At 50.6% G+C, this 26,570-nt stretch overlaps 1 protein-coding gene across 2 annotated transcripts in view; it reads left to right on the top strand.

Moving 5' to 3' along the window:
• LUC7L2 (LUC7 like 2, pre-mRNA splicing factor) overlaps positions 1-26,570 on the top strand; it is a 172,186-nt gene that overhangs the window by 62,019 nt on the left and 83,597 nt on the right. For both annotated transcript variants that reach the window (XM_086958807.1, XM_086958805.1), the window contains one exon: positions 10,411-10,521. In XM_086958807.1, coding sequence (XP_086814933.1) covers positions 10,411-10,521 — 111 coding nt within the window. The remainder of the gene's footprint in view (positions 1-10,410; positions 10,522-26,570) is intronic.

Raw genomic sequence — 26,570 nt, 5'->3', positions numbered from 1 at the left:
ACCAGTCTTTTGAAGGTTCCTCAGCGTTTCTGAGGCGAAGTCCTCCATGGGCTGAACCCTGCCGGAATCCATCTCGAGGCCTGCAGCCTCAAGTCGAAGACTTGCCCTGACCGCTGCCTGCCCGGTAAGCTGTTTTACGAAGCCTATGGGCACCCCTGCACCCAAAGCTCTGTGCCCTTGGGGATCCTGACGGATGGTGTCCCTACATCCCCTAGCCTCTATACTTACCCGGGCAGATGTGGGTTTTCTTCGTCAGGCCTCCTAGCCTGAGCCTACTGCCCTTCTTCAACCTCTAGCCTGAGCCTACTGCCCTTCTTCAACCTCAAACTTCCCCATTGAATTGCATTGGGCGCCCAACGCTGTGTTGGCACGCTGCACCCAGCCGCACCAGTGCTGCTGAGGGTGTAAGTTTGGTGCTGCCTTGGCCTCCCTTGTACTTAACGTAACCCCAGGAGATTGACACCTGGGAGCAGCGCATCTTTGGGAACCCCCAGTCTCCATTTGTTAACATTGGGCACTGACCTAGAATCTGACCTCTGCACCCGGCTGGGACTGTAAGTCGTTTAAAAGCTACATTATTATTTTTTTCCTCCATTGGTTAACATTGCAAAGCCTGAAAATTGCACTAAGTGCCAACTTTTTAAAGTGAAAAGTATTTTTCTTAAACGTTCTCGGCTTAGAAAGTTTATCTTGGTCTTAAAATAAATCTTGAAAGAAGCTTTTTTTTTCCCTACAATTGGTGTGGCTCTCCTTTTTTGAGTCGTGTCATTTATTGATCACTATGTGCATAACAAATGGCTTACACTTCTCTGTGTTAGGCCTAAGGCTGCTTGCCCACACTACCACAAATAGAGCACTTTGGGTTTACATGGAGTCCTGTAAACTTCTGGTTAAGCTCTGCACTCTGCATGGTATAATCACTTGGTGGTATACCATATACAGACCCAGCTTCCTACAGCCGCTCTCATAGCCACACACAACTTACTTACCCATTCACACATCCATGCACTCACGTGTCTACTCACTCACCCATACAGCCACTCCTACAGTTGCTGTCTAACCCCTTCCACGCTGATGACGAGCTGGGCTCGTCATGGCGTAGCCTCCTCGCACGCTGATGACGAGCCCAGCTCGTCGCGTAAAGTGCATTTTTAAAAATCTCAGCATGCGAGCGGAATTCCGCTAGCGCGCATGAGGCTAATACAGCCACTCCCGCACCCAGTTATTCACCCCTTCACACAGCCAGTCACTCACCCATATGGCTACTCACAGAGCCTCTCACTCGCCCATACAACTTCTCTCACACCCACTTATTCACCCATACAACCACTCGCACCCAGCCAGTTATACACCCCCTCACACACAGATAACTACAGTAACACAGCCACTCACATAAGATATGTTAGAAATAGTAACACTCAGTAGTAGTACAGAAAGTATACTAATTTAACTTTTGTACAACCTTAGTATATGTTTAACACTCATAAACGTTTAGAAAACACTATCAATCGCTAGATGATGTAATCAGTGATGTCATCAATTGTCATTTGAAATGTCATGAGTGATGTAATATGGGCAGTCATAAGCAGTACATACTTTTTTTGGCCGCCTCCCTGTCCCTCCTCCCTTGTGGTTAATCATGTTTGTTTTTTGTGTGTTTTCAACATGGAATAGGGTGTGCAGAACTAGGTAAGGAAAGAACTTTGGAAGAGGTTCCCCTCTGATGCCTATTACTTCAGTTCTGCAAGTCCTGTACCATGTTTCCTTTGTATATGGGTGTGAGAAATGTATGTTGATTATGAAAAAGCTAGTTGGCTGACAAGATGACTCATCTGCATGGCATGACTAGTAGGAGTATAAAGGGCATAATATCTGTAGATTGTATGCCAGACATATTGTGTACTGCTAACAGAAGCGGAAGTCATGCAAAAAAATATCAGGTTCGAGGCATGTGGGCTGCTGAATTCATATCTGTGCATAGATCGCCGCCTAGTGTTGGGTCCGGATGATTGCACATTGTTGTCCTGGAAGAGTCTTCGAAGTATCACAAGATAGGTGGCTCCTCCCCTGGACTACAGTGCGCATGGGCATCGACTCATCCCCAGATTGTTTTTTTCCACCATTGGGTTCGGATGTCTTTGGTTCCCTCTTGTCGGAATCGATAGAAAAACTTTCCTTGAGACCAAAAGGTCTTTAGTCTTACGTCGGTATTGTCTTGCGTTCGGCTTAACAACTCTACTTCGGCTCCGAGCCGAGCTCTGTACGTCCGCGTGCTTTCGGCGCGGAAGGCCTTGTCGACGCTCCAGACTCATCGACCATCCATCATGGAACGAAGTCCATTCAAACGATGTCCGGTCTGTAACTCGAAGTACCCACACATCGACGTCCACCCGGTGTGCAACAAGTGTCTGTCGCCGGACCACGACGAGGCCAAGTGTATGGCCTGTTCGCGATTCAGGTCCAAAAAGACACTCAAGCTCCGTCGAGCTGCGCGCCTGGAGGCCCAGCAATCTGCACCGGCGCCTACGGACATTTTCGATGCTGGGAAGGTAGAGGATGAGGATATCCAGGACGTCTCAGAATCAAACCCCGCGTCGGACGTCGAAGAAGACTACAACGCTGTGGCCGAAGTTTTCGAAAGCGAAGAAGTCGTCTAGGAGGTAGGAGACGACGACGGGGCCCTCGGGGCCATGGAGGATAGCTCAGACTAGGAGCTCCCTCAGACTGACTCTGGGGCCGTGCCAATCTATAAGGCCCAGGTCGAGGGATCGCCTTCGGGCCTTACCCAAGACCTCGATATGAGTTCCTCGGCCCCGCCTTCGGGCCCGGCCACGGACATTGTTACCGAGTCACTCCCGGTGAAAACGAAACCGAAGGTGAAATCTACGGTCCCGACGCCAGATACTGCGCAGGTGCAGATATTGAAACCGAAAGTGCGCATCGCACTGGTCGGATTGAAGTCTTCTGAGGCCTCGGCGCCGAAGAAACCTAAGATGGCCGTCGAGCCGAAAGGCCAAGTCAAGGTTGCTGAGCCTAAGGCTACCACGTCAAAAGCAAAGGTGAAGGTGTTCGACACGGGCGCATCGGCGCCGAAGACGATCGACGCCGGCAAGGGTCGGGTCGAGCACAAGAAGGCTGTCGACAACCCCAAGAAGTCTCTCGTCGACCCGAAGAAGCGGCCCGATGACCCGAAGGTCCTCTCTGCCCCGCTTCCACACGACAAGGCCAAGGGTGCTGGGCCACGTGAGTCGACTCCGAAGGTGACCTCGAAGGACTCCACTCCAAAACCGTCCTCGAAGGACTCAGTTGAACCGGCACGTCCATCTGCCGCGTTCACGAAAAAGGTCACGGACTCCCTGCAGCGCATTAGGGACGGCACCGTGGTAGTCGAGCCGAAGGACCCTCCGCCTGCCAAGCCTCTGGAGAAGCCAGCTAAGGCGTCCACGCAGATCCTCTTTACCTTGCCGCCTAAGACGGCGCTGAAGGCTTTCGCTGCTAGGCCGGGGGCCGGCGTGCTCGAGAAGGTCTCTTTGGCGCCGAAAGCGTCGTTGGTGGTCCACGGCCCGCGGCCTCGACAACCCTCGGAGGAGGAGCGTCAAGAACATTACATCGACGCTGAGACGGGCAGGCTTTCCCTTCTGAAGAGGAAAATCACCCCAGAACCCCAATTGGAGTCTTACAAAATCCCCCTCAAGAAGAAAATGGACTCTGCTGGTACTCCAGCCTTGGTGGAGCCCCTTTCACCACAAGCTCATGAGGTCTCGCCCACTTACTCCGATGTGGACGCTGGTGAGGGCGATGAGGAGGATGAATATAGCTATCCGGTCTACACAGACCCAGAGGATACAACTGAGCCCTGGTCAGCTGGTGGTGACCCTGGGGATCCTCATTCGGGACAAGACCCTCAACTCTTCTCTGCTAAAACTTCACCTACTGAAGACCCTGCTGCTTTCAATGCCCTCATTGAACGGGCCGCTGCCAATCACAATGTCCAGCTGCATGCTGACCCTGTGGATGTGGATTTCCTCTTTGACACCTTTTCCGTGTCTGAAAAGACTGTGAAAACTCTGCCAATGCTGAAAGGGGTTTTGAAGCATGCTGCTGGTCTTCGAAGAACCTACCAGGGCGAGAGTCATCAACCCAAGGATTGACAAAAAATACAAAGCGGCGTCTACTGATCCAACTTACATTAAAGGACAGTTGCCTCGACTCCCTGGTCGTCTCGAATGCCCGGAAGAGGGCCAATTCCCAGACTACGGGTGATGCTCCTCCCCCCAGACGAAGAATCCAAGGTCTTTGAGGCTTCAGGGAAGAGGGTAGCAGCACAGGCAGCCAACATATGGCGCATCTCAAACACACAAGCGCTTCTGGCGCGTTATGACAGGGCGCACTACGATACACTAGAGAACCTTTTGCAACACCTGCCTGATCAATACAAAGAAGGGGCTGAGATGCTAATCCAGGAGGGGAAGCTGATCTCCAACGCTTCCATTAAGTGTGCTCTAGATGCAGCTGCCACCGCTGCGTGAGCCATTAACACCAGTGTTATGCTTCGGAGACATGCCTGGCTCAGAATCTCTAGTTTCAAGCCAGACATCCAAACCACCATCTTGAACCAAACGGTCAACCCAGATCACCTGTTTGGCCCGGAGGTTGACACCACCCTAGAGAAAATGAAGGACACTGACACTGCAAAATCCATGGGTGCCTTGCAGTCCCAGCAGTTTCGGGGTGGGTCCTTTTGTCGCTCCAATGCCAGAGGCACCTCAAGGGGTCAGCTTTCACAGTCCGTGCATTTCTACAAGGGCAACACCCAGACTACTTATGCCAACAAGAGTCGAGGTGGATATCGCGGCAACAGCGCCAAAGGCAGAGGACGTGGCAACAACCGCTCCAGGTCCTCTACCGCCAGCAAACAGTGACGCCTTGTCACTGCCCCCCGACCACACAACACAGGTCGGGGGGAGACTCCAGCAGTTCCTGCCCATGTTGAAGTCCATCACCACGGACAGGTGGGTCAGAAAGCTTATCCAATTTGGTTATTGTCTATAGTTAACATCCACTCCACCTAACATACCCCCAAGGCACCGTCCTATGTCGGACGAGCACTTGCACTTATTGCAGCAGGAGGTCAACGTCACGCTGCAAAAAGGGGCAATAGAGCTCGTGCCTATGCAGGAAAGAGGCACAGGAGTTTACTCCCTGTACTTCCTGATTCCAAAGAAGGACGGTCCCTCAGGCCCATCCTGGATCTCAGGCCCCTCAACTTCTACATCCTGTCGGAGCACTTCCATATGCTAACCCTGCAGCAAGTGCTCCCGCTGCTCCAGCAGGGGGACTTTCTCGCAACTTTAGACCTAAAGGATGGGTACTTTCACATACCACTACATCCCTCACACAGAAAATCCCTCAGGTTCACCATACAAAACCAGCACTACCAATTCAGGGTTTTGCCTTTCGGTGTCACCACGGCACCCAGGGTGTTTCCAAAGTGCCTGGCGACGGTGGAGGCACATCTCAGGAGACAAAACATCCACGTCTACCCCTATCTGGACGACTGGCTCATCCAAGCGAAGTCAGCCCAGCAGTGTGCCGCCCACGTGTCTCACACCATTCACCTCCTGCACGATCTGGGATTCTCACTGAATTACCCAAAATCCCACCTCCAGCCCGCCCACATACGGCAGTATCTGGGTGCGACCATAGACACTCTGGCGGGCACAGCCGAATTCGGTGAGAGTCAGCAGCATTCAATCGCTGATCCCTATTAAAAAAACTACCTAATAAAAAACTCTTACAAATCCCCCTGGTACTCACCGGAACTACGGGAACTACGCAAAACGTGTAAAAGGCTGGAAAGGGCCTGGAGAAAAGACTGGACTTCCGACAATAAAGAAACCTATAAAGCAACTATGAGACAATACAAAAATCTCATCAAAAAATCACAAGCCACTTACTATGAAGAAAGGATCATGGCGGCATCCAATTCCTCTAGAGAGACATATTGCATTGTTAAAAGTCTCCTGAAAGTACCCGAACCGCAACCAGTTGCCGATCCATCCGGTACCAGATGCACCCAACTCGCTGAGTTCTTCTCAGCCAAAATCTCAAAAATAATAATGACCTTCCCTAACAATAACCCCCCCCATGGACCTCCCACCTGGACCCGTCAACCCAGATTTACCTTCGCATAAAGCTTTCCTCCCCGTCTCAACCGAGAAGTTGTTGGATACTCTCAACCGGGTGAAGAGCGGCTCACCAGACGATCCAGTCCCTATGAGCAAACTCAAATTAGTAGCACCCATTATAGCGCCCCACTTCTCGACGCTAATAAATGCTTCGCTCACCAGCGGCATAGTTCCCATCACCTGGAAAAACGCGGTAGTCCGCGCACTCTTAAAAAAACCGCACCTGGACCCCCTGGACCCCTCAAACTTCAGACCCATTTCCCTCCTTCCGGGCATTAACAAAGTGGCGGAGAGAATTGTCAATGAGCAACTCTCAACATTCCTGGAATCTAACGGTCTGCTCCGTAGCTCACAGACAGGATTCAGACCTGGACAAGGTACTGACACCGCCCTTCTGGCAGTGATAGAGGAGGCAAGGTCTATTCTAGACGCAGGAGGATCAGTGGCAGTGATCCTCCTCGACCTGAGCGCTGCCTTCGACACGGTGGATCACACCATTCTCTTACACCGTCTCCGAAAAACGGGCATCTCAGACCTAGCTTTGGCATGGTTAAAATCATACTTGGAAAATAGGACCTTCAAAGTTACCGACACCCATGGACAATCCAAACCCCTCCCCCTGAACTGTGGAGTTCCTCAGGGCTCCTCCCTGAGCCCCACTCTTTTTAATGTATACATGGCCCCCTTGGACGACGTCGTTACTCCGTTCGGCATCAAGGCGGTCATGTATGCGGACGACACGCAACTAGTCGTCTCCATCAACCAAGCAGACCATTCCATGGACAAACTAGTTTCCTGTCTGAACAATATCTCCATCTGGATGGGCGACTCCAGACTTAAACTCAATGGAGAGAAGTCCGAAGTCATGCTCCTGGGAAACCCAAACAAACTACCCCCGAACCTCGTCTGGCCAGCCAGCATGGGCACCCCTCCCACGCCAAAGTAAGAAATAAAGAGTCTTGGCTTTTGGTTGGACCAGGAGCTCAACCTCAGGACCCAAGCAAGAAAAACAGCTGGTACATGCTTTGGGCTCCTACGAACAACTCGCAAGATCCTCCCTCTCATTCCCCCCCCAGTCCAGGAAAATTCTGTTGCAAGGTCTAATTTTATCAAGACTGGACTACGGAAATGCCCTGTATCTAGGCGCACCCATAGCGACCATAAAAAAACTGCAGCACACTCAAAATGCGGCAGCAAGACTTCTGACGGGAACAAAATCAAGAGAATCAGCCAGACCCTCCCTCAAAGCCCTTCACTGGCTGCCCATCCAAGAACGCATTTCCTTTAAAGCCTTGTGCATCTCCCACAAGATCCTACAAGGCAAGGGTCCACCTATCCTGAGATCCCTGGTTAAGCGCCACAAATCCTCCAGACAGCTGAGATCAGACACCCTGTCTTTAGCAGAGATTCCCAGAATAAGAAAAGCTCGCGCCGGCGGTCGCAGCTTCTCTTACAACGCCGCTAAACTCTGGAACAGTCTCCCCCTTGATATACGAAAAGAAAACAATCTCCTCGCTTTTCGCAGAATGCTGAAAACATGGTTGTTCCCCAAATAATTCCACTCACTAGAGGTATGTCAAGATTTTGTTAGCGCTGGGACGCCCTATGGGTAGCTACGCGCTTTAGAAATCCCAGAATCAAATCAAATCAATCCAAAAATTCAGGCCTCAACACTCGCTTCCTGCATGAGTGTTCATGCAGTTGATAGGCATGATGGCCTCCTGCATCTCCATTGTCCCGCACGCGAGACTACATATGCGCCCGCTTCAGGAGTGCCTAGCACGTCAGTGGACTCAGGCTCACGGGCAGTTGAAAGACCTAGTGTTGGTGAGCGGTCGGGCATACAACTCTGCATTGGTGGAATCCACGAAACCTTTGCAAGGGCCGACCGTTCCAAGAGCCTGTGCCACAGATTATCCTGACGACGGACGCTTCTCTCCAGGGTTGGGGAGCGCATGTACTCCAGTACACTGTGCAGGGACTATGGACGCAACAACAAGGGAAGATGCACATCAATGTTCTGGAACTGATGGCAATCTTCATGGCACTAAAAGCCTTCAAAGTACATCTGTGCAACAAGGTTGTGTTGATCCGGACGGACAACATGACAGCCATGTACTACATTCAAAAGCAGGGAGGAACACACTCTCCGCAGCTGTCTCATCTGGCTCAGAGCATGCGGAAGTGGGCCATTCAGAGGAACATCTTCCTCATAGCAGAGCACCTCCCGGGCAAGGACAATCAGATGGCGGACCTGCTCAGCAGGCACAGCCACCAAATGCACGAGTGGGAGATACATCCATCAGTTCTCCAACCGTACTTCCGAAGGTGGGGTCATCCAGAGATCGACCTCTTCGCCACAAGGGAGAACGCAAAATGCCAAAGCTTCGCCGCCAGGTTCCCACACCCGCAGTCTCAGGGCAATGCAATATGGATGAACTGGTCAGGCAAATTTGCGTACGCTTTTCCCCCAGCACCTCTGATACCGCTGGTGGCACGCAAGCTCAGGCAGCACTCGATGACTCTCATCCTGGTTGCTCCGACGTGGGTTCGCCAACCATGGTACACCACGTTTCTAGAACTGTTTGTGGTACCGCATCAAAGATCTCACACCCAGCCTTTTGACGCAGAGCCATGGCGACATTCAGCACCCGGATCCGCAACAGCTCAACCTGGCGATCTGGCTCCTGAAGTCCTAGAGTTTGGCTACCTGCACTTACCTTCCGACTGTATGGACATCATTCGGGAGGCAAGAAAGCCCACCACCAGAGCATGCTATGCGGCAAAATGGAAGCGGTTTGTCATTTATTGTGCAGAGCACCACATTAACCCGCTGTATGCTTCTATTCAGAACATCATCTGTTACCTTTTCCATCTGTACAAGTGTAATCTGGCCTATGCTTCCATTCGCATTCATCTGTCTGCAATGGCCGCTTATCTCCAGAATAGGCAGCACCTCTCCCTCTTCAGGGTGCCTGCCATTAAGGCTTTTCTGGAAGGGCTCAAACGAGTCATTCCGCCACAGACTCCACCAGCTCCTGAGTGGAACCTCAATGTGGTCCTTACCAGGCTGATGGGTCCTCCCTTTGAACCACTGCATTCCTGCGAGATTCAGTTCTTGACGTGGAAAGTGGCTTTCCTCATAGCAATCACATCGCTCAGGCAATATGAATTGCAAGCCCTCACTATCCAAGAGCCATTTATTCAAATTCATTCCAACAGGGTAACCCTAAATTTCTACCCAAGGTTGTGTCTCAATTTCAAATCAACCAGACAATCGAATTACCTGTTTTCTTTCAAAATCCTGAGTCACTGGCGGAGCGGATGCTCCATACCCTTGACGTTAAACGGGCCCTAATGTATTACATCGATAGGACCAAGGATTTTCGGAAAACTAAGCAACTCTGTCGCCTTTGCACCACACCACAAAGGTAACCCTATTTCCAAGGCTGGTATTGCTAGGTGGATCGTTAAATGTATCCAGATCTGCTATCTAAAAGCAAAACGCACTCTTGCCATTGCGCCAAGAGCCCACTCCACCAGAAAGTTGGGGGCCTCTATGGCTTTCCTTGGAAACATTCCTTTGGAAGACATATGTAGAGCAGCCACATGGTCTACCACACACACATTTACTAAGCATTACTGTGTTGATGTGCACTCCAAACAGCAGGCAGCTGTAGGGCAGGCTGTTCTCAAAACGCTTTTCCATACTGCTGCAGCTGGCACGGGCGGCCGCCGCTAATGGAGGGACTGCTATGTATTCTATGCACAGATATGAATTCAGCAGCCCACATGCCTCGAACGGAATATGCTACTTACCAGTATGCATCTGTTCTTGGCATGTAGGGCTGCTGACATTCATATCGCCTGCCCTCCTCCCCGGCGCCTGTAGTATTCACATATACTCATAGCATGGTCATCATTCACTGAGTTTCACTCCATCTTGGCCACAATGGCTAAAAACAATCTGGGGATGGAGTCGATGCCCATGCGCACTGTAGTCCAGGGGAGGAGCCACCTATCTCGTGATACTTCGACTCTTCCAGGACAACAATGTGCAATCATCCGGACCCAACACTAGGCGGCGATCTATGCACAGATATGAATGTCAGCAGCCCTACATGCCAAGAACAGATGCATACTGGTAAGTAGCATATTCGCTTTTATACATCCTCCCTACTCCCTTAAGTAATCTGTCACTGCTTGTATTCTTTTCCCACAGGCAATGGATCATCTGAATTCGTTCATTGCAGACTGTGATCGACGAACAGAGGTGGCTAAGAAACGGTTAGCGGAAACGCAGGATGAGATTAGTGCTGAAGTGGCTCTTAAGGTACTTTTCACTCTCCTTTTGATTTGATAAGTCTTGCTTATTGTGATTCCCAGTGCAGTGATTTTTAAGTTGAGCCGGCGACAGCATGCGCTCTTGCTTGCGAGACTCTTGTGTTCTATAATAGACTTGAAACCCGCCCATTGCTTACCATTCATTTGGATCATAGGCACTCCTCTTTGCTACCTTCTAATTGGACAGCACTTCCAATGCTTCATTTCCTTTTATGTCGGTGGTGCATGGACCAAGCACAGATTAATTATTTGTAATTAGGTGTCCCTCCGCTGACCTTCCACTTCGCGCGTTGTGATGCAAGTACTGTTTTTTTTGTTAAAGAAACAAAAGCGCTAAGACAGTCAGTTTGTGCCGGGCTATAGTATTTCGTTTTTTACTTTTTCATCATCCCCATCTCTGTTTCTTCCTCCTGCTAAGTTTCTTCTCGTCCCCACCAATTGTGCCCTCCTGTCCCTGTATGTTCTGAATTTAGGCAATTCAAATGTGGCATCAAATGCACAGTATTTGTGGTTTTGTTTTCTAAATGAATACAATTTAAAAAAAATGGACAATCTAAAAAAAAATTTTTTCTTTACAAACTCTCCAAGGTATAGAAAATTTTAGAAAATCTGCACTTTTGGACAACCCCAGGACTTTTTTTTTTTACAAAGGCCAGTGTAAAGTTACCCAAAATACATGGCTCCTTTTATCATAGCTGCATGTGACATTTTCATAATTTCAGTGTAATCATAAATAGCATTCAACGACTTAGGGACACTTTCTCACAAGCAAAAATCAATTAATGAAGACGAGGGAAACCTAAATATCTGAAAGAGACTACTAGCCGCAGAATCCTTAATGTAGAATTATCCCCAGGCGTGAGACTGGATCCGGATAACTTTTTGGCACAGCATCCCAGCGCGCCAGGACCACGTGACTCCGCCCTGAGATCGTCCCCGTCCGTGACGTCAGCGAGGACACAAGTCCCACCCCGGCGCGCCTACGTCAGTTTATTCTCTTTTCCGCGTGCAACATGGATCCGGAATGTGTCCTGGCCTGTTTTCAGGCCTTTTTCCCCTTTTCACGCTTTGGCGTTAGTGGAACAGTGTGCGAATGCCTTCGGTCTTCAAGACGTGTACCTCTTGTGCAAGTCCCATGTCGGCGTCGGACCCTCACCCGATTTGCATGCCACGACTCGACAGATTGTGATTCCTGTCAGCACCTTATAGCTATGTCGCGGCGGGAATGCCGGATGAACTTGCTGTCGGCCCGCTTGTCCAGTTCGGTGCAGTCTCAGCGCCCGTCCCCTATCTCGTAGGCAAGGACCTGCCGTTTCAGTCTGCGGCATCGTCCCTCGCAAAGGGCCCAATGGCATGGTTCGCCAGCTGGTAGGTCTTTCAGCTTGTCTCCGAGGTCTTGTCCTCCTTCAGTGATGGGTGCCGGCTCCCCTAGAGACATGCACCCCCGCCTGTCACCCTCCTACCCGCCGTTTCCCTGTATTGTAGTGACTAGGGCCCAAAGCTGCAGGCTTGTTTGGTACCTCCTCCACCTCCTGAGACGACTGCGGATCCCTTGCCTCGTGCGGGGACTTCTGCGGCGTTGCCTGCAGCTCCTGCGCCAAAGGTTTCGGCTTCAGGTCGAAGGAGGGTGGTGTCGTCGAGGTGTAGTCCTTCGAGGCTCCCCTCTCCGGCTCCTGGCGTCCCTGTCTCGCGGCAAATCCCTACGGGGCTCCCTGTGGTGTCGCAGGAGATCGGCGGGACTCCGGGCTTGCCCCCGAGTCCCCCTCGGTCCTCCGAGCAGGCAGCTGCCTCGCCAGAGGCTGAGCTGGCGCTGTTTTTGCACCGGGACCCTTCCTCCCTGGCTCCGGTGGAATCACGGGTGGAGGCTGGGACCTGGGGTGCTTTCCAGAGTCCTCGGTCCTCGATGCGGCTGACTGCCATGTCAGAGGCCGAGCTGGTGCCGTTCTTTCGCTGTACCGGCGTCAACCCTGCCCATTCTCCTGGGGAGCACATGGTGGCAGAGGTTGACCCGGCGCCGCAAATACCCACTCCGGCGCTGATCGTTGATCAGACGCCTGTGGTGGACTCCACGGAGCAATGCTGGCGGCTGGTTCTTGATTAGTCTCCTGAGGTTCCTTCCTCTCATGAGGTCTATCATCTGTTGGTGTCTTCCTCCCTGGAGACAGGGCGCCAAATTGTTGCCTTTTCACCGGCATCTTCCAGGGAGGGCTCCTCGCCATCCTCGCAGCCTAAATCCTCGATCCCTTCTTTCCGTGGCTCGCGGCTGGCTTTTCCACCAGCCTCTCCGCATTCCCACAGAGGAATTACTTTATCCTCTGCAATGCCCTACTGATGCCAGTGTCGCCTATGTTCGGGCTATTTCCACAGCCGCTGGTATTCTGCGGATGGGTGAGCCTGTCACTCCATTTCCCACGGATAATATTTTGGAAGTTCTCCAACAGGGCTCTGGTGGACGTGAGCTGTTCCTTCCTTTTGAAGCGTCGCTCCATAATTCTCTTCTGGGGGCTTGGGGGCGTCCTGCCACGGGGGATGCAGTGCCTCAGCCGCTCCTGCATCGCCACCGTCCGGCTCCACACGACCCTGTCTGCCTTTCCTTCCACCCTTCTACTCAAGGTTCTCTTCTACGGACGGCATTTCGGTCCTTGCCAGTGGTGTTGTTTCCTCCGTCTCTGGAGGCCCGGTGGCTTGATTCATGGGGGCATAACTTCTTCGCTTCTTCCAGTGCTGCCTTGCGGGCGCTCAACACTGTGTGTCTTGACTGGGGCTACATCCAGCCTGTGGGACTCTGTGGTGTCTTCTTTCTCATGTCTCCCATGAAGGTTCCCGTGCTGATCTGCGGGGCCAGGTGTTGGTTGGTAGGGAGTTGGCCGCGTTTATTCTTCGTGCGGCCTTGGATGTTGCCGATGGTCTCAGCTGTGCTATGGCCTCTTCTGTGGCTCTCCGTTGCCATGCCTGGCTACGTGATGCTGTTCTTCCTGAAAATATTAGGGAGTGTCTGGTTGACCTGCCCTTTTTGCGGGGTCCTTCTGTTTAACACTCATGCGGACTTGTTGCGGGGCCTCCTCCTCCTCCTCCTCCTCCTCCTCTTGATCCTCCTCCTCCTCCTGATCCTCCTCCTCCTCCTCCTCCTCTTGATCCTCCTCCTCCTCCTCTTGATCCTCCTTCTCCTCCTCCTCCTCTTGATCCTCCTCCTCCTCCTCCTCCTCTTGATCCTCCTCCTCCTCTCCTCTTGATCCTCCTCCTCCTCTCCTCTTGATCCTCCTCCTCCTCCTCCTCTTGATCCTCCTCCTCCTCCTCCTCTTGATCCTCCTCCTCCTCCTCCTCCTCTTGATCCTCCTCCTCCTCCTCCTCCTCCTCCTCCTCTTGATCCTCCTCCTCCTCCTCCTCTTGATCCTCCTCCTCCTCTTGATCCTCCTCCTCCTCCTCCTCCTCCTCCTCCTCTTGATCCTCCTCCTCCTCCTCCTCCTCCTCCTCTTGATCCTCCTCCTCCTCCTCCTCTTGATCCTCCTCCCCCTCCTCCTCCTCTTGATCCTCCTCCTCCTCTTGATCCTCCTCCCCCTCCTCCTCCTCTTGATCCTCCTCCTCCTCCTCCTCCTCCTCCTCCTCTTGATCCTCCTCCTCCTCCTCCTCCTCCTCCTCCTCTTGATCCTCCTCCTCCTCTTGATCCTCCGGGACTTGGTGGGAGGTGTTATCCCATTGCTCCTGGAATCTGGCATTTGGAGTGACTGTTACACTTTTTGTGTGGTATGCTGTGCCCTCAGGGACCCTTGGTTGACCCCTCTTTTCAGTTGGCTGCTGGTTCAGCCCTTGTTTGGCAAGAGCGTACTTTTTGGCTGCTTACTAAGCCTTCTGTGGTTTCTGCCGCAGGTTTTATGGTTTTGTTCTCTGATGCAGGATTTCTTCCCTAAGAGTGGTTCCCATAATTTCTCAGGACTTGTCATACCCTAAGTGGATTAATTGTAGCTATTGTATAGCTCTGTCTTTCGCTGGGAGGGTGTGGACTCCCTTTTGCGGGTTCTTCGCCCTTCCTGGTGTTGCTGTATCACGATGGTGCGGTTTCTTGGTCGTGGCTTTGCCTTCGACGGAGTTGTACTGCAGTGTGTTTGACCTTTTGAACGCTGTTTGGCTTGTCCTGGTGTTTCAGAAGGGATTCTTTCCTGTGTTGACTGCTTGGTCCGTCTTACTTGTTTCTGCTCTTATTTTCCGGCTGGTCGTACTTCTGTATCGATTGGCTCTGTCCAGAGCGGTCTCCTTCTAGGGGTCGTTCGGGTTTTATTTTCTGGCCATGCCCTTGTTTTGAGTCTGGCGAAGTCTGAGCGTTCTGTTTGGTGGCGCTTGTCAGCGGCCAGCTGCATCTACCTTTTCTTCTGGTCTGCGGCCGGGGGCCTTGGCGTGGGCCCTGGCGCTCCTGCTTCTTGTTCTGCTGGAGCCTTGTGAGACTAAGTTTTTCTTTCACGTTTGCCCCTGTTGACTGAGGCGACGTTCTGTCTTGGCTGTCTACTTCAAGCTGTGATAGGTCTGGCTGCCCTCTTCACTGTATGTGTTTTCAGATGGAGGCCTTTGTCATCGTTTCTACCTCTTCTCCTTGGAGTCTTGGGGTAGCCCTCTTCCCCGGTTCTCCTCTGCATTGCCTGTACCTCTGGGGCTAATGGCTGGTGTCTCTAGTACCTTGATTGGGCTTGAGGTGCACTGGTCCCTTTCCGCCTTGTCCATGCTTTCTCCTGCTTGGTGGGGCTGGGCTGCCTCTTGTCGTCTTCATAACACATCCCCGGTGGGGTTGGTGTTCCTCCACGATGGCGAGGTCTCCTCTGCTTGTGTGGGGACTGGGCCATTCTCCCTGTCCCTATGACTCATCCCCTATTGGTGCTCTGTGTTGTTGGAGTTGGAGAGCCCCTCTAGCAGACCCTCCTTCCCCTTGGGTATGGCTAGGCTATCTATTCTACGTTAAGGAATCTGCGGCTAGTAGTCTCTATCAGATGTACGAGTTACCTTCGGTAACGATGTATCTGGTAGAGACGGTTGAAGCTGCAGATTCCTTCACGACCTGCCTTTCCTCGCCGTTCTACGAGGTCCCTTCCTTGGTTTTCTGCACTCGCCTGCCTCTGGGTGATTGTCTCCTGCGAGTGCCTTTTATTACTCCCTCCCTAGGGTGATGCTTGTCTTGTTGTTTGCTTCATGCCTTCCTTTCTGGTGATGGGTTGGTGGGTTCATGAGTACTCCTGCGCCCCTGTACCCTGGTCTCCAGGGTGGGGTTGCTTGTGTCCTCCTTCCTTTTGTTGCTTGCACTTCTGGCTCCTTTGCAGTCCTTAGTGTTGAGGTCCCTTGGCCGGGTTTTGACCCTTAGCTCTTTGGGAAATGTCTCTCCTTGCTAGTGTTGTCTGGGGGTGACTTGTTGCTCTTTCGTTCTGGCATTGGCGCCCCTCTCTGTTTGCGGCGGGTGTGGCAGACTTATTAGTCTGCGGTGCAATTTTTCACATGCTTTCTGCCCCCGGGGATGCTGTCGTAATTGTTGCGGGCTTGCTTTGTAGGCTGTGCTCTGTTCTTTCCTTCCAGGACTTTTGGTGCATATACCTGGCACTATTCTGGATGGTGCTGTCCTCACCATTAGTTTCTTTCTTTTCTGTTAACACTGATTTTTTTCGCACGCTGTTCCCATAGTCTCACGGTTTTCTGTTTGTGATGGCTCTGCGTTGTGGCTCGAGAAAAGTTCTCAGAAGAAAACTGACGTAGGTGCGCCGGGGTGGGACTTGTGTCCTCGCAGACTACGTCAGGGTGGAGTCACGTGGTGCCGTCCCCCCAGTGCGCAGGGATGCTGTGGCAAAAAGTTTTCCGGATCCAGTCTCACGTCTGGGGATAATTCTACGTTAAGTAATCTGCGGCTAGAATAGTCTTTACCAGATAAATCGTTACCGAAGGTAAATAACTCATATATCAGAAATTGCACCCATTTGAGCAACAAGAAACTTTAAAGAAGGTCTTAAAACAGCTGCAAAGCACCAGAAATGAAAGGGCAGCACCAGGCTCTGTTGACTTAAGTGACGCCACTGGCCACGAGTAATTTGCTGCACCGCCCGTCTCCATTGTGACAACGCGCTAGCGCTATTAAAGCAAATTTGTACTCAAAGCCCACTCTAGCCAGCCCTGGCAATTCAGGGCCACTTCTCGTCCATAGAGTTTTCAGACTGCTTATGCGTGGCATTTCCATGTTTTCGGTCTGCTTTGTCTTTTGTGGAAAACCTATATCACAAGGGAAAAAAAAACAATTCTAATGTTGTGGTGAGATATATATTAAAGAAATTAATCATAAACGTTAACAAAGCTGAAGCATTCCTGGAATTTTTGTGGAAGGTCACTAACCCACACATCCATGTTGAAAAAAACCTAAGAGCGAGATTTGGGAAAAAATATAGGTAAAATGAATTTCCCTGTCAACAATGTAATGGTGGGAGTTTTAAGCAGTTGAAAGCTAAAATAAAAGTTTTCTGCCTAAAAAAATGAGTCTCCAGGTTTAATTGGAAATTGGAGCATGCATGTTTTTCCTCTTTTATAACTGAGCCGTCCCAGAACATTTAACCATTATTGATTTTTTTAAACCAGCAGCAACTGCATTCTGAAACTTGTAGTTTTTCTCTTACACACACTGTAGGAATGGGCAGTGGGCTAAGAAGGCAGAAATACTAAAGTGGGCACTTGCTACTTGTGTGTTTTAATTTTACTTAACCTAAATGCCAAGCGGAATTGAGACTTCAGCAATCTAAAGCTGGAAGCGTGTGAGGGCTCATACATGTTTTTTTATCTACGCTCTGTTGGCTTTGCTCTCAAGCCTTCGCTGACCTATTCTTGATTCTTAACGGTTTCTCGTCTATTCCTTAGGGTCTCGGTCTGGCTTGCTTACAGCAGATGTCTCCCTGTAAACCTATCTTCTGCCTCTCCCAGTTCCTAACGGGCCTCTCATGTGTCCTGCTGCCTCCCTGTAGGCCCCTCACCTATCCCTCCGAGTCTCAGCCTGCCCTTTCATCTCTGCCTCATTCATCTCCTTGCATGCAAGAGTAAAGGCGTTACTGAAGAAACCCAATCTCAATCCTGATGAATGGGCCAACTATCGCCCTATCTCTTTGCTGCCTACGATTAGTAAGCTTGCCGAAAAATATGTAAATTCCCTGATATCCACCTTTATCGAAAATAACAACTTACTACAGCCAACCCAGACCGGGTTTAGGTGCAAACAGGGGACTGAAACTGCCCTTATTGCAGTAGTTGAGGAAGCAAGGAAGATCGTTGATGGAGGCAGTTGTGCGGCCATACTGTTATTAGACCTCAGTGCGGCCTTTGATACTGTTAACCATTCTATTCTGACTCAAAGGATGAGTAATATAGGTATCACTGGGACCGCACTGAGGTGGCTACAATCCTTCCTCTCCGGGCGGACTTTTTTTTTTTGAGGATGACATCTTCCCCCCCCCCCCCCCCCCCCCCCCCCCCCTATGCATCTACACTGTGGTGTTCCCCAGGGTTCATCCCTCGGCCCAACCTTATTTAATATATACATGAGACCATTGGCTAAGGTGGTGCTACCTTGAGGGGTGCAATTGGTGACCTATGCTGATGATACTCAGCTTATCATCACTCTTTCTGGGCAGGAATCGACCTATGACCAGCTTTCCTCCTGCCTCAGCAGAGTCCGCGAGTGGATGGATGATTCCTTCCTGAAACTCAACGGAGCAAAAACAGAGGTCATGATGCTAGGACATAATGCACCCTCCTCGGTGGAGGGATGGTGGCCGAATACTCTGGGCCAGCCCCTCTCCCCAAAGAAGAGACTTAACAGTCTGGGAGTATGGCTGGACCCAGCACTTAATTTTTTGGTGCAAGCTCGGAAGGTAGCAGCTACCTGCTACGCCCTGATGAGATCACTCAGGAAAATCATTGGGCTACTTCCGTTTGAAGCGAGGTGGATATTAGTACAGGCCCTGATTTTTAACTCGCCTTGACTACTCCAACGCAGTCTACCTAGGGGCCCCACAGGGGACACTTAGGGTCTTACAGACTGTACAGAATTGTGCAGCCCGGATGCTTTTACAGATCACACGAAGAACCTCAGCCAAGCCAGTGCTCCGACAACTACACTGGCTGCCAATACAACAAAGGATTGAATTTAAGGCTATGACCATCGTTCATAAAGCCCTGAACAAGACAGGACCTGATCTCATTCAACCTCTATTCCGCCCCTATCAAACTAATAGGACCCTTAGATCCAGTAATAAGAACTAACTGGCAGTCCCTAGGATAAGGAGAAGCCGTATGGCTGGCAAGCGTTTTGCTGTACAGTCGGCAGAACTTTGGAACAGCCTGCCCGATGCTATTCGGCTGGAGGAGAACCATCTTAGGTTTAGGAATATGCTGAAAACTTTTTTATTCCCCTAAATCATCGGGGATGAATGGACCACTGAAGCGCTGGGATGCCTCCGGGTAACCATGCGCTATACAAATGTGTAGTCATTCATTCATGTCCACTCAGTTGAATCCCTCTCTGCTCTCCTCAGCCTCTCACCTGCCTCCACTTCTCTACATGGTCTCGCAATTGCACCCTTGGTCCTGACTGAAGAATTAGGTCACCTTGTAGTAGTCTGAGCCCTAGAATATGAGCGTCTAGGTCGGAGTTGTTGAGAGGCCTGTGGCCAGATCTGTGCCATTTTCATACCTGCACAGATCCCCACATGCACAATGGGATGGTGCACGAAACTGTGCATGACCTGTCATTGGCTGGAATTATGAGCTGTCCTTGCACGATGACTGACCTGCTGGTATCCCCTAAAGCAGGGCACCGCAGTATCAAAGTAAGTACCTCTTACTGTTAGCCGGTCTCCAGGGGTTAAATGTGTACAGCACTTGACACAAAGCTCTGTCTTTGCTGCCTGATGTTATGTCCAGCAATTCCAGCGCCAGCCAGATTAGGGCAAAATACATGATACCCAAAGAGGACAACATCAAGGTCATAACAGTCCCCTTGATTGATTGCAAGTTACATGGCAGGGGACGGTGACTGCGGGATGCTGCTTAAACAATTACCTTAACCATTGCAGAGAATTAGAAAAAGCACTGTGTGCATTTGATCAGCGTGAGCATTCTGGGGCATTGCGGTAATGCAGGATAATGCGTTACTCTGCCCCCTGATGTGTGAGACTTGGCAGAGCTGTTTTATAAGTCTCAACACTGCCAACTGGAGAATTAAAATAAGGGTGTTCAAGGCATATGAGCTGTAGATCATATGCTGTACCTCTAAAGTCTCTTTATGAAGCTCTACTCCATGTTATTGTCCAGCTCTGTTAACAAGCTCAATATATCCAATGTTATCATCTGGAGGAGAAGATCTGAATGGATATAGGCCGGGGTGATTATCTGGTGGAGGGTCAACATCATAATTACCCCATGGGCCATTATCCTGTGGTGTGTAGTCCTCTATATCCCCATCTCCTGTATCCTGTGGGTCAGGTTATGGTGGTGGAGGAGAATGTGTAGGTGTAATGAGTACATTTGGATCAATTGGTGAAGAATGTGGAATGTATGGTGGAGAAGGGTTGGTACTCACATGTTCAAGGCATTTGGGCTGCTGAATTCATATCTGTGCATAGATCGCCGCTTAGTGTTTGTTCCGGATGATTGCACATTGTTGTCCTGGAAGAGTCTTCGAAGTATCATGAGATAGGTGGCTCCTCCCTTGGACTACAGTGCGCATGGGCATCCTCTCCATCCTCTGATTGTTTTTTTCTAACATTGGGTTCGGATGTACTTTCCTACACTCCAAGTTCGGAATTTACTAACTCTTCTGTAAGGCCAAAAGGCCTTCGGTTCCGTCGGTATTGTTTAGCGCTCGGTACCGAGACTCTTCAGAAACATCTATTGCTCTCCGGTCGTCGAATCTGGCTGTGAGGCCTTCTCGACACCACGTGGACCAACCGTCGATGGAACGAAGTCCATTTAAAAACTGCCCGCAGTGCAACTCAAAGTTCCCGCACACTGATAAGCATCCCGTGTGCAACAAATGCCTATCTCCGGATCACAAGGAAGATAGTTGCCTAGCTTGTGCCCAGTTCCGGTCGAAAAAGACTACCCGGAATCGACGGGCAGCAAGGCAAGAAATGCAGAGGTCGGCGCCAGAGCCAGGTAACATCTTCGACGATGAGGAAGAACGAGGTAGCGCCGAAGAATCGGATCAAGACGTACAACAATACTCTGAGCACGACTCCGAAAATTACTTCGAAGAGGACGAAGAAATCGTCGATCTCGAGGAATACGATCAAGACTACATCGTAGCTGTTGAAGACGACTCCGATGACGACGAGGGGCGAACCGTGAGTACACCGCCCCATATAGACACTATACCAATATCATCGACTCAGGTCGAGGCATCACCAGTGGGCCTTAGCCAAGATCAACATTTTCGTTCTACAGCCCAGGCGTACCGCCCGGCTAAGAACATATTCAAAAAGTTCTCTGAGACACGCAATACGGCTCCGGTTCCATTGAAACCAAAACTCGTCGACCACACAGTCTTCGGACCAAATGTCGTCGATCCAAAAGTAGTTAAGCAAAAGGTACTCGAGCCGAAGGCCGTAGTCCCAACACAACCTTCGAAGCCAAAGACCGGCGAGTCGACATCGAAGACAAAACCTGTCGAGACTAGCCTGAAACCAAAAGCCGTCGAGTCCACCTCGCGGCCCAAACACGTCGATCCGACGCAAAAGCACGTCGAATCAACCTCTAAACCAAAGTCGAATCGAGCAAACAAGCCTCCAATATCGACAAGGGGAAAAACACTGTTGACGAAAGTTAAAGGCCGACGCCCAACACTAACGTCGAACCGAAAGTGAAACCTACTGCGGACAAAAAGAAATCTGTCGAGCCGAAGCCCCTCGAACCGAAAAAAAGGCATCGAGCCAAAACCACATACACCTAAAACACCTAAAGAGACTGTCCAACCAACCAAACCGCTCGGTCCGAAAAAGGTGGTGAAGCCAGCTGAACCGACAAAGTGTCCAACCACCGAAAGCGGTCGAACCCAATAAACCTACAGACCCAAAATCAGGCAAACCAAAGGCAAGGACTATGGAGGAAGAGCTTATTCACCCAGACCCCTCCACAGAGGACCAGTCAAAGCTGTATATTGACCCAGCAACTGGCAAGGCGACTGTGTACACAAAAAAGAAAAGGCCTCTGCCAATAGCAGACGTTCCTAGAATACCACTCAAAAAGAAACGAGACTGGGCTACCTCTCCTATCCTTTTTGAACCTATCAATCCAGCCATGCCTACAACCCCCCATATGCCCCAACATCACCTGAATATAATCCAGATGAAGATCAGGATGCAGATGTGGGGTTTGGTTATCCACAAAACCCAACTGAAGACCCCAACATACAGCCATGGGGTGCAGGAGGAGAACCAAATAATGAGAGGACTCTGCCCATTACAGAACCAGCAGTTTACCCAACTAAGCCATCACCCACTGAAGATACAGTGGCTTTTAATTCTTTATTTGATAGAGCAGCTACCTACCATAATGTAGATATGCACTCTGATGCTATTGAAGAAGACTTTCTCTTTGATACACTCACAACATCTGAGAGACCTGTAAAAGGGCGTCTTAAAACATGAACATTACATTTTTAAAGACACTGCTAGGGCACGGGTCATTAACCCTAGAAATGAAAAGAAATATAGGGCTGCACCTATCGATCCTACATGCATAAAAGGGCAGCTACCCCTGAACTCCCTAGTGGTGTCCAACGCACGTAAGAGGACTAACTCCCAGACTACCGGAGAGGCTGCTCCTCCAGACAGTCAAAAATCTTTGAGGCATCGGGCAAAAGAGCAGCATCTCAAGCAGCAAACTCTGGGAGAATTGCCAATACACAGGCCTTGCTGGCCCGATATGACAGGGCGCATTATGACAGCTTAGAAGAAATTCTCCAACACTTACCTGACTCTTATAAACAGCAAGGAGATGAACTGATAAAAGAAGGGAAGCTCATCACCAATGCCTCAATTAAATGTGCTCTAGACGCGAATGATACAGCTGCCAGATCCATCAATACAAGCGTGGTGCTAAGGCGCCACGCATGGCTTCGCATATCAGGTTTTAAGAATGAAGTCCAATCCACTATTCTTAATCAGCCCATCAACCCAGACATTTTATTTGGTCCAGCAGTTGACTCCGTTCTGGACAAAATGAGAGAGGATGCGGAAACAGCGAAGTCCATGGGAGCTCTCCTTTCCCAACAACACCGGGGCTCCTTTCGTCGCTCCAATTATAGAGGCGGAGCCAGAATATAGACAGAACTAAGGCGTTTCGAAAAACAAAACAGTTGTTTGTTGCTGTCTCACTGCAACACAAAGGCAACCCTATTTCAAAATCAGGTATAGCCAGATGGATCGTTAAATGCATCCAAATTTGTTATTTAAAAGCCAAACGCACCTTAACAGTTCCCCCTAGAGCGCATTCCACACGCAAGCTAGGGGCATCCATGGCTTTCCTGGGTTATATTCCTTTACACAAAATTTGTAAAGCAGCCACGTGGTCAACCACACATACATTTACAAAACACTATTATGTAGATGTACATTCAAAACAGCAAGCTGCTGTAGGACAGGCTGTTCTCAAAACTCTTTTCCAGACTGCTGCGACTGACACGGGTAGCCACCGCTAAGGGAGATACTGCTATACATTCTATGCACAGGTATGAATTCAGCAGCCCACATGCCTCGAACGGAATATGCTACTTACCAGTATGCATCTGTTCTTGGCATGTAGGGCTACTGACATTCATATCGCCCACCCACCTCCCCGGTGCCTGTCGCAGCCGCAGCATTCACTCTTCGCATCGACATCTTACTGTACTATACTCCATCTCTGCCACATTGGCGAAAAACATTCTGAGGATGGAGAGGATGCCCATGCGCACTGTAGTCCAAGGGAGGAGCCACCTATCTCGTGATACTTCAAAGACTCTTCCAGGACAACAACATGCAATCATCCGGACCCAACAGTAGGCGGCGATCTATGCACAGATATGAATGTCAGCAGCCCTACATGCCAAGAACAGATGCATACTGTTAAGTAGTATATTCCTTTCAGTTTTATTTGAGACTGTGCGGACAGTACTCTGGTAGGAGGTGTTGGAGTTTTTAGGTCTCGGCCTAGCGTACACTGTGCAACAGTGTTGCCCAGCCAGAGTCCTTTTCTCAGGGGTTTTGAAAATGGGCCTGGTAATTCCACGCAGTTCGTGCGTGTTATTTCCTAGGTCCATTTTCATTGGCCTTTGGGGGCGTGTATTTTTAAAACGGAACACGCAATAGGCCATGGGCGGTCGCGTTGTTCCGCCCATGGCCTATTGGTGTTTGCTACGCGCACCAAAGGCCATATGTCTTCAATTATTGTGCCCGACACGGGCGCGATAATTGAAGACATATGCCTGCAGTGGCGGGCGCGCACCACTCGCGTGTTTTTTTTTTTTTTTTAATTTATTTATTTATTTTTTTACAATAGTGATTGCGAAAACTATCGCTTTCAGTGCTGCTTGTAGAAAAGTGCTGGCAGTCTATGGAGCAAAATTCCGACCTTCTCCGTCCTCATGAGACTGGCCTGGCCGGCGCCCCCCTTAGCCAGTCTGAATTCCTAGGAAAGCCCCAGGCTTCGGAGGCCCGTGTGAGGGGCTGCTTTTCAAACCGGCATGAAAACACAGCACAAACATTCAAACAAACGAAAGCGCCGAAGCCTCCAGCTCGACCTGTTGGCTTCTGAAGCACCCCAGGTTGCAGGCAGCCTCTGTCGCTGCACCATCCTCCTCCATTAAACAATCCCTCCCTTTTTAGGACCCTCGCCCCATTCATTCAGCCCTGCATCACACCCTTGACCCGCACGGGCATTTCTGCAAAATCCTAGGAAAACGGAGCAAAACAAAACAGCAAAAGCGTCCGAGAGCCCCTAACCCCACACTCACCGCTCCAGTGGGGCTGCCCTCTGTGTCCACGCTGCCCAGAGGATCCTTTCTGTTTGAAAAGGCAGCGGCGAGGGTGGTTGTACACAAAGAAAGAGACACTAACGCCAGCCTCCTGCTTTTGTTCTCCACCAAACCGGCATTAAATATCCACTTTCCCGGGGCGTTGCACGCAAGCAGACGGGGGTATGATGGGCTCCCCTTGCTGCTTTATTTTTGACAAAGAAAGAGGTCTTTGGGCTCCTTCCCTGCCTGCTTGAGAGCGGAGCACCTCTCCCGTCCCCCTCTCCGCGGCTGTGTGAGAGCACAAGTGTTGATGCATTAAAGGCTCTTCCAGGGCCTCGGCCGCCTCTCTCTGCCCCATTGTCTGAGAGGGATCACATTCCCAGATTCCTCGTCTCTTTTCCCTCGTGTTTGAAGGGACCGCAAGGGAAGGCCACCGAGATCTTCAGGCTCCCAGCCTGCAAGTTTTTTATTTCTTTACCTTTTCTGTATAGCTAATTTGCTTACACTTAAAAGGAAAAATAGGCTTCGTAAATTAGTATGTTACACCATATTTCTTGAATGGCGGTGGGAAAAAATCGGAGATTTACATTATCATTTCAATATTTTTTAATTTTTTTATAACCTTTATTTTTGATTTTGCAACATGGAAGAAACACCCCCCCCCCCCTGCCCCCCCCCCCCGCCTCCCCCAAGACTTGGCTTTGATCATCAAGCAGGTGTATACAATACGGTAACCTCATTATGGCACTATATGGGCCAGTGAGTATAGTTCAGGCTGTATTTATAAGCAACATAATAACCACATCAATAACGTGAAATACTGTCGGAACAATGCACCTACATTAGCGTGGGTCCAATTCCCATTCCCTCCCCCCTCCCTCTCAGATCCCGAGTCCCCTGAAGAAAAAAGTTCAGCACTCGTGCCATCCGAATCGCTGTGAGACAACTCCGAGGCACACATTACTCTCCATGCAAGGAGATCATCCTGCAACTTCAGATCCCTGCGGGACCTCTGCATATGCGTCTTCTCAGCCAGTGACCACTCCCTTACATCTCTACGCCACGCTGACAACTCAGGAGCTCTTCGCCCCATCCAGGTGATCTCCACCCTACGCCTCGCCAGCAACAACATTAATTGCAAAAGTTTGTAGGAAAGGTTCCTCTTTCTAGGTTTAGGGACCAGGGCTAATAGGCAGTGAAGCGGGCTCAGATCAATCCGAAGGCCCGTTACGGCCTGAATACGAACCACCACCCCCCTCCAGAAGCTACCGACCAAGGGGCAGTCCCAGGCCAGGTGTACGAACCCAGCCCCCTCCATCCCACATCTGGGGCAGTTGTCCTCCCTGTCTCCTGAAATACGCCTTAAGGACAGCGGGGTCAAGTAGGTGGGGTGCATGAAGTTGAAGTGTGTCAATTTGAATCTCGCATTGCGGGACACTCTGCGGGTAAGACTCCCCATGCGCCTGCGCTGTCCCGTGGTCAGGGTGACTCCCAGGCCCACCTCCCAGGCGTCCCAGGAAGGCGGAACTGGCGGGGTCGAGGCCTGTCTCATGGCCGAATACAGCAGAGATATCAACCTACGCACTCTGCCGCAAGAGAGGAGGATGTTCAGGGTGTGAGACAGCGGGGGCGCCTCCTGAAATTGGGGCCACGACTCTCTCGCTACCTCCTGAAGGCCCCGATAGTGCAAATATTGCCCTTCCCCCAGGCCAAAGGTTTCCATGGCCTGCTCAAAGAACACGAACGCCTCATTGGGCTAAAGATCCCCCATAGTCTCACAGCCTCCCATTTTCCAACCCCTAAAGGACATGTGTTACGCCATATTACCTACAGGGGCTAGGATCCACACCGGCAACTCCCTATGAAAGGGGGCCCGCCGCAGTATTTTCTCCACAAACCGCTGCCAAACCGCCGCCGCGTGGTGCACCACGTATGGTAGGTCCGCATCTGCTCCCCGTCCTCGCATCAGTGCCACCTGCAACACTTGCTCGTTAGCCCTGCCGGCCAGCAGACTCAACTCCCAGCTGTCTCCATCT

This window comes from Lissotriton vulgaris, chromosome 1_1 (assembly GCF_964263255.1).
Source record: "Lissotriton vulgaris chromosome 1_1, aLisVul1.2, whole genome shotgun sequence".
Taxonomy (NCBI): Eukaryota; Metazoa; Chordata; class Amphibia; order Caudata; family Salamandridae; genus Lissotriton; species Lissotriton vulgaris.
Note: the sequence above shows the minus strand (reverse complement) of the source record. Positions and strands in the feature narration are given on the sequence as shown.